We start from the raw sequence: 18,308 nt of genomic DNA on the forward strand, positions 1-18,308 counted from the left end.
ATGAGGAGAGGAGAACCCATGCTTGATCCCTTCCTCCTTAAGATATTCTTGGACTTGTGTGTTCTTGAACTCTATTCTATTATCGCTTATAATCTTCTTGATTCTCAAGTTGAACTCATTTTGAGCTCTTCTCAAGAATCTCTTTACTTGCCTTGGATTTCACTTTTGTCCTGTAAAAAGAATACCAGAGTGAAGTATGTATAATCATCAACAATAACAAGGCCATATTTACTCCCACTGATGCTTATAAAAGCAATGGAGCCGAATAGATCCATGTGCAATAGCTCCAATGGTCTCGATGTAGGCATTACGTTCTTGGTATGATGACTTGTTTCAACTTGTTTTCCTACTTGACATGCTTCACATGGCTTGTCTTTCTCAAAGTAAACATTGGTCAGTCCTAAAATGTGTTCGCCCTTTAGAAGCTTATGAAGGTTCTTCATTCCAACATGGGCAACTCAGTGATGCCACAGCCAACCCATATTGGTGTTTGTAATTAAGCATGCATCAAGTTCGGGTTTTATCATTCAAAAAACTATTAGATAAAGCTTTCCCTTTAACACACCCTCAAAAGCATTGAACCATCACTTCTTCTAAATAACATAACACCAACATCGGTAAATAAGTAATTATAACGAATTTGACATAATTGAGAAACCGAAAGCAAGTTGTAATCTAAAGAATCCACCAAAATACATTAGAAATGGAATACTCGGTGGTGATTGCAAATTTTACCTAACCCCTTTACCTTGCCTTGACTCCCATCTCCAAAAGTAATAGCATCTTGGGAGTCCTTGTTTCTTTCATAGGACAAGAACATTTTCTTCTCATCCGCCATGTTGTTTGTGCATCCACTATCAATGACCTAGCTTGTGCCCCCATATTCATAAACCTACAAAAACATGTTTATGCTTTTGTTTTAGATACCCAATCTAAGTTGGGTCCTTTGAGGTTAGTGATATAAGATTTTGGTACCAAAACACAAGTTTTACCATTCTTGTGCCTAGGCCCAATATGAGTAGCAACAACTTTACCGAATTTGCAAGATATGGCATGTGAGGCATCAAAAGTGTGATAAGAAACACATGGACCGGCTGATGCATTCTTTTTCTTGGCATTTTATATATGAACATATTTAGCATGAGGATCATGATGCCTATTCCTAGCATGAGATGATCATGCAAATGAAGAGTGAGAAGTGCTTGCAATCACGGCATGAGAAATATGGGTATTTTTAATATGAGCATTATGAGCAACATTAGCACAAGAAGAATGAACATTATGAATCATAGGTGCCTTCCCTTTCTCTTTAATGAACTTTGAGGAATTATGGTCATTATCATGGATCTTGGTGTTCTCTTTTGTTCCCCTTTGGAATCCAATACCATCTTTGATCATGGGATGCCTACCACTCAAATAGGCTCCGCTAGCATATTTTAGTTTCTCTAATTCATCCTTGCAAGTTTTATCTTGAACAGATAATTTAGAAATTTCATCATTCAAGCTAGCAATCATAGTAACATTAGAGATGCAAGAATCAACATCTTTACATCTATTGCAAACTAAAACATGTTCAATGGAAGATGAAGATGCATGGCATTCATTCAACTTCACAATCTTAGCACTCAGATCATCATTAGCATGTTTAAGACTAGAAATTGAAGAATTGCAAACAACTAGCTCTTTAGACAAAATTTTATTTTTCTCCTTTTCATGAGCTAGGGTCTTTTCTAAATTGACAAGTTTATCATGCTCATCATAGAGTAGTTCCTCTTGCTTCCCCAAGAGTTCATCCTTCTATATTTAGGAGTATCTTTAAAGTATACCTTTTTCTCTTTTGCCATCAAGCAAGTGTGGTTGAACTTGGGGAAGAGAGAAGACTTGTTGAAGGCGATTGTGGCAAGGCCTTCATCGTCGTAGTCGAAGGAGCTAATGTCTAGATCCCACTCCTTGTTGATGTGGGATTCACCTTTCTTTTTCATGTAGAACTTTTTCTTCTCTATCTTCTTCCCTTTCTTGTCCTCTTCCTAGTCATCATTATCATTATATGAACAATTAGCTATCAAGTGACTAGTCTTACCATATTTGACGTATGTGCACTTCCCCTTGGCTTCTATCATTGTTCTTCTGGCCCTTCAGAACTTGCTTGAATCTCTTGATGATAAGAGCCATCTCCTCATCATTGAGGTCGGCCACCTTGACTTGCGCCACTTTGTTTGGGATGTCCTCCTTCTCCTCATTTGTTGCCTTGAAGGCAACGTGTTGTGGTTCATTGGAGGGGACATTCCCTTGCGCCAAGTCTTTAATGTACTTGGAGTCCCTCACCGTCATCTCATGGCTAAGGAACTTTTCAAGCACTTCCACAGGAGACATTTTCTTGTACCTGAGATTATGATGAACCAAAGATACAGGAGTAGCATTACGTGAAGTAAAAGATCTTAACATAAGTTTACCACTTCATGGTTCATCCACTTCTTGCTCCTAATGTTGCGAACTTGATTCACCAGGCTTTTTAGATGATTGTACATCTCTTACATGCCTTCTCCCTTAAGCATAGCAAATCTTCTGAGCTCCCCTTCTAGGAGCTCCATCTTGGTAATCTTGGTGATCTTGTCACCTTCGTGTGTCGTCTTTAGAGTGTCTCATATATCATTGGTGCTTTCCAAGCTATTCACCTTAATATATTCTTCCCTACATAGAGAAGCAAGTAATACCGTAGTGGCTTAGGAATTGTGGTGTATGATTTCCTCCACCTCCATAGGATTGTAGTTCTCATCATCAACGTCGAGGATCTCCATCCTATCTCAACAATATCCCAAATACTCGTGTGGAGTGAGTATAAATGAATTTTCAATTTATGATTCCACCAAGAATAATTCTCACCATCAAAGTGAGGTGGTTTACTAAGAGGAACAGAAAGTAATTAGGCTTTGGAATTTCAAAAAATGCGATAATAATTAAGTAGAGTGTGATTAAAACTAGATTTAATTGCCTTTTGTTGATGATGATGTTTGTAGGAGGATTCGTCACTACTTAGTGGCGATGAAATTGAGTCTGTCTCATAGTAGTCATCCTTCTTCTTGTGATTCGAGTCAGTGGGTTTCTATTTTTTATCTTGTGGCTTCTCCACTTCCTTCTCTTTGTTGTTTTCCACCTCCTTCCTCTTCATCTTTTGGGATTCTTCTCCTGACCTCACTTTGGGTTTTTAGACCCTTAAATGAAGCGTCGGACTCCAATGCCAATTGATAGTTGCCTAAAGGAAGTGAATAGGCAACACCTAAAATTTCACAACTTAAAACCAAACTTTAATCCCAAATTAGATGTTAGCTATAGATCTAAATCAAATGGAGCAAGGGAAGAGGGAAGTTCTGCACTTGATGCTCATCTTGATTGCAGAATTAATACAAAAGCAATATCACAAGTGAAGTTGTAGCAAGAACTTGGAGTGAGAGAGAAAACAAATTGCGGAAAGTAAAGAACACAAGACACAACAATGTGTTTAACGAGGTTTAGTTCCAAAGAATCTATGTCCCCATTGAGGTGTCCCAAAGGACTAGGTCTCTCTCGACCTTCTCAAGCGATCCAAAGATCAAGCTTGAGCCCTCAGTTCCTTTGATCGATGTTCCTTCTCACAAGGTACTCAATAGAGATTGGAGACTCTTGCTATCCATACACAATGAATGGGGTTAGAACTCCAATGGAAGCAAGAGGGAGAAAGAAGCTCACATAAGAGCACAACAAAACACCAAAAGATCAAGAACACAAGCACACAACTTGCAGCACAACTTTCTAGACTTCTTGTGAATCTTGGTGCTTGGATCTCTCTGTAGTGTTGCTCAAATGCTTAGGAATGAATGTGTTTCTCTTGAGTGAAATGGTTACTCGAGGAGGTCGGTTAGGGGGTATTTATAGCCTAAATGCCCCCAAAGAGCTGTTGAGAAAACTACTAAAAATCTGCTCTGCGCTGGCTCACCAGACCGATCTGGTGCACCATCGGACATCAATGGTCGCCCGCTATCAACGGGGTCTTCTCCAGCCTTCCCACTCTGTGGGGCACCAGTCTGATCCGGTGCACCATCAAACTGGTCACATGTTAGCTAGCCGTTGAGATGACTGTTGACGGGCTAAGAGAGTCATTGAACCCAAGGTCTGGTGCACCAATGAATTAGACCAGTGTGCCTGCCAGCTAAGGTCACTTCTATAGTCGTCTCTAGAAAAGTGCTTCGGCGCACCACCGGACTAATCCGGTGTGCCAGGCCGCCGAAGACTTTCTACATAGCTCTCTGCTCACTTGGTCCAGTGCACCTCTACACAGTTCAAATTTGACTTATTTTTTATTTTCTTCTCCAATTCAGTTTGACTGTCTTTGAGAGCTTTCCTATGACTTAGACGAACTTATTTGTAATGTGTTTGACTAGTCCAAGTCATAGATTCATACTTGTAGCTCATCTCTTACTTAGGATTCCTATTACAACTCAAAACAGGCACCAAAAAACACTTTCTCCCAAAACAAACTTTCTAAATTCGCTAAAGTGCTCAAAAACATTTCTAAGGGCATTTAGAACTTATCCAAACATGTGAACTTAGCTTACCTCATCCAAGTTTTGCCCTATGTTGCCTCTGTTTGAGCAGTAAGTTAAGTTGGATTTTGTAATTTAGCACTTATGAACATGCAAGTACATACTTAGCAAACTAGTTAGTACTTGGGGTTGTGTTTGTCATGAATCACCAAAACCTAGTTAGAAATGGCATATAGCACATTTCCTTTTTCAAGAAGGGTTATGGGTGTAGCTATACTTTAGCTACATATCTTCGATCTACAGACTCTTCTAGGAGATGGAACTTCAACAATATTTGTCCTTTCAGAAGCATCTTCTTGTTGTTTGTCTGCGCTGTTTCTGGCCGCTCAAAGTTCACCCTCAAACTCTAGTTTTTGTGTGGCAACTACTTATTGGTGAAGCAATGATGCCAACTCGCAAACCTTCCTCATACAAACTTACCCATGGATCCTTTCCTTAATTGGTCTTTTGATGCTTCATATATGAAACTTGGGTGATCACTTCTCATCTAAAAACTTATATGTCCGGATGATCTGGTCCTCCACAAGCTTGTTGCATATATAGATCTTCTTTTTCTTCATAGTAGCAACCTTACTGGAACACTAACCTGCTTAAAATGAACGTGGGTAGAACTCTTGAATCTCGGGGACTTTATCCCTTTGAAGTACCTCATAGCATGGGTGATATGGGGGCTTCTTCTATTGTTGTTGTTTGAGCAGGCTGGGGAGAGATGACTAGCACAGGATTGGTTTTAGGATAACCTTCTTCTCATCTTCTCTTCGCCCATTCTTTTCTCTTTTCACTACCTCTTTCTTTCTCTTTGTTCTTCCCACCAGAGGGCTCTATCAAAGAGTATTACCATTACATAGAGGAGGGTACCAAAGATTATGAACCATGTAGCGCAATCTTCAACCCATGAATCACCGATCATTGTGGAAGCTTAGTAATTTCAAGGGGAGAGAGTGGAAAACGGACTTGCTTGCGATTAGATAGAGGGTTTTATCGAGTGTTTTGCTTTGAGTGTAATAGAAACTGAGGAAGCTGGTGGGGTTTTTATAGGCGAGCGACAGTGGCGTAGCTAGAATTTTTCCGTGAGGTATGCCATTAAAATTTTTTTATAAATAATTTAATTTAATATATAACAATTTAGTATATAGTTCAAAATATAACACTGTAGATTTAACATTTAAGTCTATAAATGTATATATTAGAATGCAAATATAATATATATCAGTATTTTTTATATGGATCTTGGTGGGCTGGTGGTCCGGTGGGCCGGCTTAGGATATGCCGTGGCCCACCCGGACCACCCATTGTCTACGCCCCTGGCGAGCGATATGCGATGGTGGTGCTCGAGGTGCCGATGGAGCAAGTACCACACGACAACTAGTGGTATGGAGGGAAAGGGGACCTAGTTTTTGTCGGTGGTGATGGTGACGGCGATGGGTAGTTGTGGAGGGCCCACTATGGCAGGCGCCATACCTAGTGGCAAAAATTTAAGATATATTTTTCAAAACATAACTTATTATGTCATGTCACGTCAAAAAATGATATTAAAACTCAACTTATACGTGAATAAAAAAATAACTCCTGTTAAAGAATAAACTAAACCGACCAAAATAGTTACAGTAAACTAAACCAAATGTTAAGAGAGTTATCTGGACATGTGCCAAACTTAGGGGAGTAATTTAGACTTTCCTAAAAGGAATACATAAGGCCTTGTTCGTTCCACACTTAACCTATGCTATGTGGATTAGATGGTATTGAGTTGATTTAAATTTATAGTAAATCAAAATCCATTTCCATCCATCCATGCCAATACATTAAAATGATAATCAATATGGCGAACAAGACTAAACGGTTTACACATTCTCTAGATTTTATAGATATGTTCTAATCTAATAGTAAAAATAGTGGATGGCACGTCCACTAATTTCGGCCACCTTACACAACATCAAGAAGTAACACACATCCTATACTTCAATTGAATTGGATACACAAGAGAGGTTGCTGGCAACCTCACCAAAAGGCTCCAAGAAATTACGGTGTCCGTTTGATTAATGGAGCCAAGACTACATAACTGTTCGACACAGGTTTTTAATTTTGGCTACATATCTTCAATGCAAAACGACGGCTAAAAGAACAAAAGACCTATACCAACAGCAACAAATGATTAGTTAAATACTTGATGGAATAGACCTACCATCGAAAATCAGTAAAAAGATAATCAGAACAATCATGCTGCTAATACATATATACACATCTTTCGGAACAACAGACTGACTACTGTGGCCTACATGCTCGCTTCGCTTTGCTGTATTTACCCTATGTCTTCCCATCTGTTATTCCGAAAGGGGACTCCGCGACGTCGATGGAATCATTGTTCAAGCCAAGCAGCTGGGACCCCAGCAACAGGTTTCGATACTGCAAAGGGTGAAAAGGCAATGGACTGTTATAGATAGAAAATTCTTGTCCGAGACAAACAAAAAAATGCTAAAATTGAGCATAGAAAAGTATGATGCTTTTTTTAAGGAATTGGTTTAGATAGCCACAGGTATCAACCACAGCATAACATCAAATGGTCTGCGAGTTGGAAGCTATTTGAATTACCATTTGTATGCCAAATGATCCTATGGTTTGGATAGGAACCTATTGAAGCGCTGCACTTTTGCAGCAGATATTGATGAAATCTGCAAACGGTCGGGCACATTCCCGCCCCGCAAAATTTTCCTTCTCTTCCGAAGCCGGAACAAGAAATCTTCAGTATCAAGGACATATGAAACCTGCATCCACGGCATTGCCAGATATGTTTTATTCCCAACTACAATAAAGCTTGTGCTGGAATGTCCAGTCGAAACAAGAATGCATACTTTCGAGGTCTTGCAGGATATCTTGCATTCAAGACCATTCACAACATTGATACCATCCATTGCCTTCAAAGAATCTGAAGGTTCATCATTATTTGAATATTTCCGCTTATTCCTGGAAGAGCAACACACAATCAGGCACAAACAAGGGAAATGGAATCAGGAGTTTCGCTGTGGGTTGGAAAAAAGATACCTTCCAAGGTAGACGCCTTCAGATAATTTCTTGTCTGGCGTACTACACAAGTACTCGCTAAAAAGATACGAAGAAAAATTTGGTTCAATTGATACTGCAGTCACTTCTGGCTTTTCGTGACCATATTCCATCAGCTGAATAGACAACCTTGTCGGACTCGAGCACTGCCATTAACATCACAAACTAATCAGTATCATTGCACAAAAGAAAAGCATGATTAATTGCCAACAGTACATTACAACTGAAATATTTGTAGTAAACAAGACAAGAGCTATCGTTTACCACATGTACAGGAGAAGAAAAATTTTAGGCGTGGATACCATCAGAAACTGCATAAAATGGTGCTTACTTACACATTCAAATCGGTATATGCTCTCATCATGGAGTAGAACACGGGCATTTTCATGATAAACTAGGTCAAAGAACCTCCCAGGAGATCTTGATTTTTCATATAAATATAGTTGCAGAAGCTTATTGTCCATTTCATCTGTTGCTATAGCTTGAAGCTGGCATCAGGAAGGTGAATAATGGATCTGTCATCCAGGCCCACAAAAAAAAAGTGACAGTACAAAGGGGTAGAGCAACTTACCTGCTTCACAACTTTATAAATCAGTTTATCTAAAGTAAAGAGGACATATGATTGAGTCCCAATAATAGCTCGGCAGTCATCCTCAAATTTGGTGTTGTCAGAGGAACCATCAAGCAAGTTGTACAGCGCGCTCATAAACCTTCATAGGAAAGATTGGTCAGTTATTCATCATACGGATATGATGCATTGTTAACACTGCAGGAAAGCAAATATTACTTTGCATATAAATCAGGAGGGTTTGTATCCTTAGAATTCCTCCATTTCTTTTCAGCAGTGAAAGAATTAGTTTTTGCTGAAAGTAGTCTCTCATATAAAATCTGCAGTAGACATTTATTTAGCAAAAAGAAAGTGAATGCAGAGATATAAAACAAAAGGTCCTTGAAACCTGACCTGATGTAGTCTGAACAACACATAAAATGAATCGTTTCCATAAAATACACGTGAGAACTCTCGATCATGTAAAGCTGTAGGTACATGCTTGGCAAGTGGTTTAACTGAGTACAGAAAGCGTTCTGAAAGTGGTAGTGATATTCCCCCTTCCACATCATGTGTTTCAGTTGTTCCTTCTGCCTCACCCTCACTTTCAGCTTTTGCATCCTGATCATCGTGATCCATATCCTCTTCTTCCTCATCATGATCTTCACGAGAGCATTCCTCACCATCACCAGATTCACTACCCGATGCATCTTCACCCGCCTCTGAAGCATTTTCACTGTCCTCAGTAGACCTCTGAGCACTTTCCTCACCCTCGTCATCAGCATCAGCATCATTCTCACCAGCTGCCTCGGCAGAAGAGGGTACCACTTCCCCAGGCCTACCATGGAATGGTCTGCTTGTAGAATCTTCCTTTCCTTTAGATGTTCCATCTTCGAAAGGAACAAAATGGTCCTCTTCAAAATCTCCGTTAGGCGACAATTCACCCTCTTCTCTTTCAACTTTTGAAGTGTGGGGCACAGAACCATCATTATTTAGGCGCCCTTTAATTCCCTCGCTGGTGCCATTTAAAGATGGTCCCAACCTCTCCCCTCCCTGCCAAAGAAAAAATAGAAATATGGCTCACTGAATTTGCTGGATGCTTTTTTGTGGAAAGAATTTAATGTACATATACATAAATATCCAACTATTGTGCATAGCTCAAAGTTTAATCCTGTACCTCGGCAGAAAGCAATGTTTCATTGCCAGTCTTGCCTTCACCAGCCACCTCAACTGCATCATGAGAACTTCTAGAAGCATTCATGCCTACAAATTAATTCAGATTATAAGAACTAGCAGTATGAAACCTAATCAACATGTTTTTGGGCACGAAGAATATTGAAGCAGCAGAACAAACCTGGCGTAAGTACCAAGTTCGCCTTATGTTGCTCAGTCCTAACAGCAGCAGCATTTTCTGCTGGTCGCTCGGTAGAAGCAATGTTTTGTGTGATCAGGGAAAGTGTTTCATCTGCAGAGACAGCACCATGCACTCTTCCATTTAGTATAGCGTTTGATGGTTCTTCACCTTTACGGGCAATTCGATCTGCATCATGGAAACCATTTTGAGTGCCCGCTGCAACTCCATTTGCTAATCTAGCCCGAGATGACGGACCTTGTTCACTTTCATCGCCATTGCTTTGCTTGGAGACAATCCCAGCTATGGTATTGCTTTCTCTCACATTTGCAAGACCCAATTTTGTTGTTCGGCTCTTGGTCTTAACTAGATCAGGATCCTCAGACCCATGTTTTTGCTGAACACCCAAAACTGGCTCCAGAAAAGTTGTCCATACTCTCATCACTTTATCTAATTGATCTGAAGAGTTGCAGACTTCAGCACAGGAGTACTTAATGATTTTATGTAGATCTTCATGGATTTCCGAGTCTATATACTCGAATGACATATTGGGAACTATAGGCCGCCTATTTCCAGCAGCAATGGCAAGGAGCACATCATCTTCCTTCCTTTTCTTCTCATTAATTTCTTTTATCTCTGTCAGGAGAGCTACACAACACAAGAAATAAATAGTATAGTTTAGCGACCAGGAAATGGTGCAACTATAACCAGAAGAAACATTCACATGTAATTGAAGTTTTACGTACACTTTGTGCTCAGGTTCTTCGTATCTTGCTGCTTGAAATAGAAACTACGATGGTCAAGTGACTTGTGATAATTTTTGGCATATATTTCGGCCCAAACTTTGTTGAAATCTGATCGACACCTTGACCACTCCTCCTGCTTCTGTTTGAGCCTAGTTAGAATAACTGGCAATGCAACACTAGCATTTTTGCGTAGAACATCCATCACATCCAGACCATGATCACCGTACAGTCGCTCAATGCACCTCAGGTTCAACGCTGAAAACGGTATCAATCAACAGTAACAGTCAAAGTTCATTCAGTTCAAGTATCCTCGAATATTTAACTTATGCCTGAACAAATACTTACGAGTCAAATGTTCATCGATGCGTATTGGGCTCTCAGGTTTGACTGAGTTGTCCTGCATCTTCTCTATCAGCTCTTCAACACGCTTAGTCGCTGCATTAACTGATTCCAACAGCATATCCAACTCAAACCTGAAATTTTAAAAATAAGTTCCAACCAGCATGTATTAAATCAACGTAAGCATGGGCAGAGGACCTATTATGGCGCCCACCATAACTTGGCAAAAATATTTTTATAGGTATGGCATTATTTTCTTATAGGCATACATGCATTCGTAACTCAGTGGTAGTGACATTGTGTTTGAAGTATTAGATCTTGAGTTCAAACCATAGGTACGGCATTGCCTTGTCATTTTATTTTCTTTTTTTTTCTACTCTAAGCTTTTGATTTTGTGTTTTGCTTTCCCAATTTGTTAGCTTCAAATTATTCTGCCATATCTAATTTTTTGTTCGTCCTCCGCCACTGAACGTAAGCATCACACGTATAGGTTATAAAGAACAAAAATATTGATCGGTCATGAACAAAAACAAACGATACTGTTTAGCACGGGAAAATTTTTAGTGACCAGCTATTTATAGTAGTACCACAGCCTGGACCGGCAAATTTAGTAACCCGATTTTGAGTCTTTGCTGGTTAGATGGCATAATTATAGGTAATAAGGCAATATGTGCACACGTAACACATGCAGAACCTTTAGATTTGTTAACATTGATTCTGTTCTTAATCTATTCAAGCTTACAAGAGTGTGTCATTAAGACATAAACATCAGTAATACAACTGCTAGTAGGGCTGGACGTGAAAGGACCTCTAGCCTAGCGGTTAAGGCTTCCAAGTAGCCTTCCAAGACCCAGGGTTCGATTCCCCTCAAGGGCGAATTTTCTGGCTTGGTTAAAAAAAATCCCCTCGCTGCGCCTCATCCGCTCTCGGGTTACGATGTCCTGTGCGTGCACCACCCCTCCGATTGGGCCGTTGCAGAGTAGACGGTTGACACCGGCCCGTTAGTAATGGGGGCCAAGGTTCAGAGATTTTCTCGATCGGGGCCAATGTTTCGGTCTCTTCTTAGCCATCGGTGGGTTGTATGCATCCTCGAGTGTCGACCCCAGGCATTATACCGGGAGGGCGATCATTCCCTCCCCGGCTGAGTTTTTTAGAAGGGCTGAACAAAAAAACTCATTGAGCCGCCTCAGTAGCTCATTTAAAAAATGCTCCAATTGAACTCATTTTTTCTTTTAAAATAAAAATAAACTGATTTTGAATGACTTTCAACTTCGGCTCGGCTCATTAAGCTCGGTTTGAAGTTGGGTCTCAAACAATTTAGGGCATCGTGATTAATAAGATTGTCAATTTCAAAAAAAATCTCAAAAGAAGTGCAGTTGACTTGTTCTCCACCCTAACTGCTCAATTTATACATAAGTGCAGGAGAAACTGATTTCCACTTTGATCACAAGCAACCAATATCATTCTGAGAATCAACTGGACCAAGAAACACAGATTTCCGCTAGCACTGATTCTGTATTGTGTTTAATGGTTTACAACCTGCACTTAAAGCACACAAGTAACGATATTCTGTCAAAACAAAGGTAACCGAAAAAAAAGGAAAGATGTAGCACATCGACATATACCCTTATACAAAACGGTCCAGCAACAAAAGCATGCAATGCATGAAATAAAAGCAACGTAGGCTTGGAAAATATGGCATGTAACATGGACTATTTCTTAACAGTAAGGGGGTTTGCTCAGCTTCAACTCCAAGATCCAGTTTGGATCTGTTGCTTGCACACAATTAAAATGCTTTAAAATGTTTATATTTGGTCCAAACTATTGACAAGATAACTCAGCTAGATGCTTTCAACATAGCTACAAAACCCAAGCTCCAAGAAATCTGTCAACCCCTTGAGGGAGCACAATTTACTATGCTCCGCGTGCAGTTTAAAAAAAATAAAAAAATGGATAACAGATATAACATTGACTAATCAAATACACAAAAGCAGTTTAGCAAATGGGTTTGTTTTTATTTTCTTCCAACCAAGTATAAGTTTAGGACCAATACTATTGCAGTACTCACGTAAGGTAAACACTGGCCAACAACATGACAGTGAATATTAGTGGTAGCTCTTCAAGCCCTTATCCCTTTACTAATAGCATTGGTGGAAGATTGTTCTCATTCAAGTTCATATGCCCACAACTATTGATTCTTAATGCACAATGACATGTATAACAAAGATAAATCAGCACCTGTCATCCTCGCATCTAAATAAGCTTTCCTCGTACTGATTCTTCCGCATGTGTTTAAATGAATAATCTTCACTTCCTGATGTCACTGATACCCAGTGATCATTCAGAACAGAAGCTCCAAGATCAGTCCTGTTGCTGGCTGGGGGCATGGGATACTGAAAACATGATTGAACCAAATGTTATATGAAACACGGTACACAAAGAACTACATGATATGAATCAGCTTACATTTTTAGGTAGAAGCCGGTAACTCGGAGTGCAGCGTTGACAGTTTGAGAGATCAAGCTCTGATATTGGTTTGGATAGGTTGTACTTCTCTTTGCCAGAGAACATAGAAGGTTTGTGACTAGAACCTTCCTTTGAATTGAATGTTGATCCTTTATCGAGCCTTTCTCGTTCCTTTTCTCTTTCCTTTTCCCGATCTCTATCCTTGTCCTCCCTGTCCCGATCTCTATCCTTTTCTTTATCCTCAGTTTTAACAGCCCTCGTGCTTGGCCCTTCATATTAGATAATCAATGTGAATATGATATTTTGGAAGTATTAAAAGTTGTTAAGAAAAGCTTCAAGCCACATACTTTTGTTGAAGACACCGGCAAGAAATCCATCTGTGACAAGGGGCAAAAGACTAGGTAAAACCATGAAACTTGGATAAAGGAAATATTACGAGATTACCATCCAAACGTATGAAGTCTGTAAATTACCTATATTTTCACAATGCTCCAAGAATTCGTTAAACCCTTCCATAAGATCTGGATAATGTTGGAGTATATCATTCACCTACAAATCAATGTAACTTATTCATGATCCACTTTATGGTAAGTAAACTTGCAAAGATACTCAGACATATTATAACTGAAGTGAGTGGCAATATTTAAAAAATCAAATATTAAGCATGATCGTAAACAACAACAACAACAACAACAAAGCCTTTTGTCCCAAGCACGTTGGGGTAGGCAAGCATGATCGTAAAATAAAATAAAAAAATAAGAAACCAACCAAGTTCTTCAGTTCACTTCTTGTGATAATCTCTTGGCTATAGATGTGTAGACATTTCAAAAACTCTTGGTAAGCTTCATGCTCCAGCTTTTCCTTCACCTTCTCGCAGAAATGGAACTCATGTGTGTATACACCTAACATTGCAAGAGAAAGCATGGGCATAACCAACAAACAGAGAACAAACAATTTCGCCAATTGTAGATACTAATGGCACTTCATAGCAAAAAAAGATTTGGCCAGATACTAAGTAACCAAAAAGTGGAAGGCAAACAAGTTCTACAACATATGAAAGAAAACAGCTGACTTGAGAGCATAAACAATCCAGCAGTAAGCATGTTTGTGCATTACTTCTGCCACGTCATCTTATGTATTTAAAATGCCAGAGCAAGGTTTTACAGAAAATGAATAAATGATACTAAAACAACCTCAATTCAGCCACATAGTAACAAATACATCTATGCATCATTTCTTAACATCTATGATCCATATTATTTCAAGGTCCTGCAGCACACAAATCACATTTTTTAACTATCAAGGATGGTGTTGTTTATTAATATCAACAAGCCAGTATTGTTTAAGGTCATCCTGCACCTAAATCACATTTTTCACTTTCAAGGATGGTGTAGTATCTTGCATATCATACTGAGCAAAGAGAATGATGATGTGCAATTATTATCATAATATTCCAAAAGACTTACTCTTCAGCGCATCCTTATCGTCATATGATGAAGCAGATACACTGTGGATTCCATGATTCTCACTGGGGCCTCCTTGGTGTGTCTCAGCACCTACATTATCCTCGATATTCCTTGAAAAAGGCTTTCGCTTACGCTGTCCTAGCTCCAGGTCTCTGCTGTCATGTTCACCATCCTTGTCTTCTCTCTCATAATCCCTTCTGTCCCTTTCCACCTTCCGTTCTTTGTCTTTATCAAGACGTCTTCTCTGGCGATCATGCTCCACATCAGGACGGTCAACACTAAAATCACGGTCAGCATGTGACAGGTAAACTCTGTCCCTCTGAAGAATGAGAGAAAAATGGCATGTCAAGTATCTTTTAAGAATAAGAGATGTCTAGAAAAGGGAGTATAGTATTGCTCGATCCTACTTCATGCAAGCTATTTAACTGTTTAAATTGAAATTAAGTGGAGCCTGTAACTGCAAGTCATTTCTCTACCTTATCATTGTGAAGGATCTTATTTGCAGGAGGCACTAAAGAGCTCCTGTCCTCCCGCTTAACCAAACCACCCTTTGAGGCCACTGCTTGTGGAGCCACTGAAGTATCAGGCAGGAAGTGCTGGAACTCTTCAAGCAAATCTTTATGGTCTTTGAACAGCATAGCAACCTGCCCGAAAAATACAAGAAAACACACAAATTTAGCACAAGCGTAGACATAGAAGGGCAAACCAATAAGAGAAAGTAGAACCTCATGGTAAACATCTTGGATAGACTTATTATCCTTGCGGTACATGTTGAGGATGTCCAAGAATGCCTTGTAAACTTGTTCATCATGCTGAAACCGATTCTGTGAACGGTAAAATTGTGCAACAAATCACCAGTTTGCTACATATCACACCTTTGGTGCACGATAGATCAACCTGGGCTAAGGCTATACATGTATGCATGTTATACCTTTATCTTGTTCACGAAATTGATAGCTTCCACAAAATCGACAGGTTTCTTCTCTTCTTGTAGCTTGATCGCATAGCCCTTAGGCAAGAAGGCGTTGAACCCAAGGATCAGTTCAGGGTACCCGTTGAACAGCGTTTTGACACGGACAATCACTCCATTGGTGTCAATCCTGCATCCAACAGTTGAACGGCAACACAATAGTAACGCGCAGAAAAGCTAATATTTTTGCTCCAAGGGGAACATTTGGAAACGGTATGGATCAGATTGACCAGAGCGCCAGCAGAATGGACCGACCTCTCGCTCTTGAAGTCGCGCATGACCTCGAGGAACTCCTCGTACTTCTCCCGTTTGTCCTGAAACTTATCCTTAACTGCCTTAAGGTAGACGAGCGCATCATTTGTCGTCAGCTTCTGGTTGGTAAAGGCCGCACCGGACGGCTGCTGCGGCTGCGCCGGCGGAGCAGCGCCAGCCTGAGGCGGCGGTGCGGCCGCAGACGCTGAACCAGGCACAGACATATGCTGTGGCTGAGCCGACCTGCGACACATACACAATAGGAAAACGGACCGTTGGATCACATAATAAAACCGTAAGGAGAACAAAAAAAAGGAAAAAACATTTTCACATACTATACTTGAAATTGGGGCGGAAGAAAATGAATTCAGCAAACAAAAAAATTTACGCAAAACAACCATGAAGTAGTCGAGCAGATTCAAATATGACCGTTTCCTCGGCAACTCCATCGATAAGCGACGAAACCCAGGCCGAGAATGAAAGGAAACAGATACAAACATAGCAGCAGAAGTGAGAGCCGCGGCGGCGAGGAACCGGAGCGAGACGGGCCGGAGAGGCGAGTACTCACGGATCGGATCGGACAACGTTCGAGCGTTTGAGCTGGGACCCCATGAGGGCGTCGTCCCTGGTGCCGCGCTTCATGCCCCCATGCAGCACCAGGCGAGCTCGACCTCCTCCCCGCCTCCGCGCGCAGCCGATTCCTCCCTCGACCACCTCGCGCGCTCTGCCCTTCCCCGCCGCCGATCTCACCTCCGAGCCTGTCCGCCGACGCCGACGCCGACGCCGGATCTGCCGGCCACGAGCACCCTCCAACCCTCACGGCGCCGCCGGGCGCAGCGCCGAGACAGCACGGCGAGCGCGGTGGGGAGCGGAGCGGGAGGCGGGCGGGAGCTAATCGCCAGGGGGGTGGGGGCGCCAGAAGAGAAAAGGGAGCGAGGAGGAGAGACGAAATGAAAGGGAAACGGCTCGGGGGCTGGGAGGAACAGGGGCGGGTGAGGGCTCCGCAAAGTAAACCTATCGCGGAAGGGACGCAGCCCGCGGCCGTTCTTGCACCGCCCGACGCCGCCGGATCCGAGATAAGGGCGACGTGGACGACGGAGATGGACCCGACTAGGGTGAGCTCACCGCGTTGGGAGGCTTGTGGTTAACACGGACAGTCGGACGCGCACTCCCGGTCCCGGCAGCGGCAGCGGCAGCGGCCAACGGGTGCCGGTCTGGGCGATTACCCGTGTTAGGACAGATTAGCCATTCGAGGCCCACACGTCAGTGGAGGTGAACCGCGCCGGCAGCGGCCCGTCTCGCACTGCAGGTTAACCTAATTTTTCTATTTCTATCACCGGAGAGTTGTTTGGAAAGAAATGCGCTGATAATTTTTCTATCTCGTCTTGCATGAGTCACAAAAGTCACTCACATCACGGAGGATGTGTATACGTATAGAATCGCCGCAAATACAAATACTTCCTGGAATGAACTGTCTACCTTTAGCGCTGCGCTAGGGTTTGCTTGAGTTGGAGGTGACGGACCAAATAGCTTGTATACGGCTATACGCATAGAAAGAAGTGTCCGAATTCGTCTATGGTGGGGAGCGATCCGTCCGATGTGCTAAATTCATCACCCCAAGCCAAACAAAATAATAACAAATTTAACTCAAAACCTAACTCTAAATATCAAAGTCATCCGAAAAAAAACACAAAGAACTCCATCAATGTAATCTCCAATGTTTGGCAAGCTCTACCATAAATATTTGTTGGTCCTCGTACCCTTGCAGTTGGGCCCCATAAAAATGTCGTCCGTGCTAGTATGTTCAATACAATCCACAAGTGCTCACATTACTTTTTCTTTCGGTCATATTTGTCTGTCTATTTATCTTCTATGTGATCTTCCGGTTAGTTTAATGTGCTCCTTCTATTTTTATATATAGAAACTACTCCCTCCGTTTTATTTTATTTATTGTGTTTTAGTTCAAAAACGAACTAGTGGTGACAAATATTCGAGAGTGGAGGTAGTAGTATTTAATAAAAGTGATACTCTAGAGAATAAACTCAGTAGAGAAATTATTCTATGTAATAAGTAATTCACATAAAAGCTAGTTTTCCATCCCATAATTCCTTAGCTTAGTTCATTTTAGAATCACATCTACAAATGTTTGTTTGATCATATCTAAGAATTTAGTTCAATTTTTCAATATTTCGGTCATCTAAGAAAGGTTGAAACACATTGCAAATTATTAAAGACCAAACAATTCAATTCGACTCAGCACTGAAATAACCAAATAGTTTTAAGACATGTTTTGACATAAAATTTAGTATCGCCTTTTCTTTTTTTCAAAACATATTTGAGAATTAAATATGACAAGATAAACACAAAGAAATGTATAACATATCCTTCATGATAGTCCGCACTCACAACATCTTATGAGTGTGGATTGAACTGAATACCTCAAGGACTATTGTGTCACGCTAAAACCTTGATGGCTAATTTGGAAACTCAAATTCCCTTCGGGTGATAGGGATTGAGGGACAATTAAACTAATC

General features: G+C 41.0%; 1 protein-coding gene across 1 annotated transcript; it reads right to left on the reverse strand.

The window, feature by feature from the left end:
- Positions 1-6,543: 6,543 nt before the first annotated feature.
- LOC103649898 (paired amphipathic helix protein Sin3-like 3) lies at positions 6,544-17,142 on the reverse strand. Its single transcript, XM_008675581.3, is given in 26 exon segments — positions 6,544-6,891; positions 6,894-6,933; positions 6,936-6,983; positions 7,170-7,192; positions 7,195-7,342; positions 7,430-7,541; positions 7,620-7,783; positions 7,973-8,125; positions 8,209-8,347; positions 8,425-8,525; positions 8,599-9,237; positions 9,362-9,447; positions 9,539-10,183; positions 10,282-10,536; positions 10,627-10,754; positions 12,859-13,013; positions 13,087-13,355; positions 13,434-13,463; positions 13,560-13,635; positions 13,855-13,988; positions 14,553-14,871; positions 15,029-15,196; positions 15,278-15,376; positions 15,484-15,652; positions 15,778-16,017; positions 16,343-17,142. Coding segments are annotated over 26 exon segments (4,569 nt in total). The 5' UTR covers positions 16,417-17,142; the 3' UTR covers positions 6,544-6,736.
- Positions 17,143-18,308: the final 1,166 nt, after the last annotated feature.

This window comes from Zea mays, chromosome 3 (assembly GCF_902167145.1).
Source record: "Zea mays cultivar B73 chromosome 3, Zm-B73-REFERENCE-NAM-5.0, whole genome shotgun sequence".
Lineage (NCBI taxonomy): Eukaryota > Viridiplantae > Streptophyta > Magnoliopsida > Poales > Poaceae > Zea > Zea mays.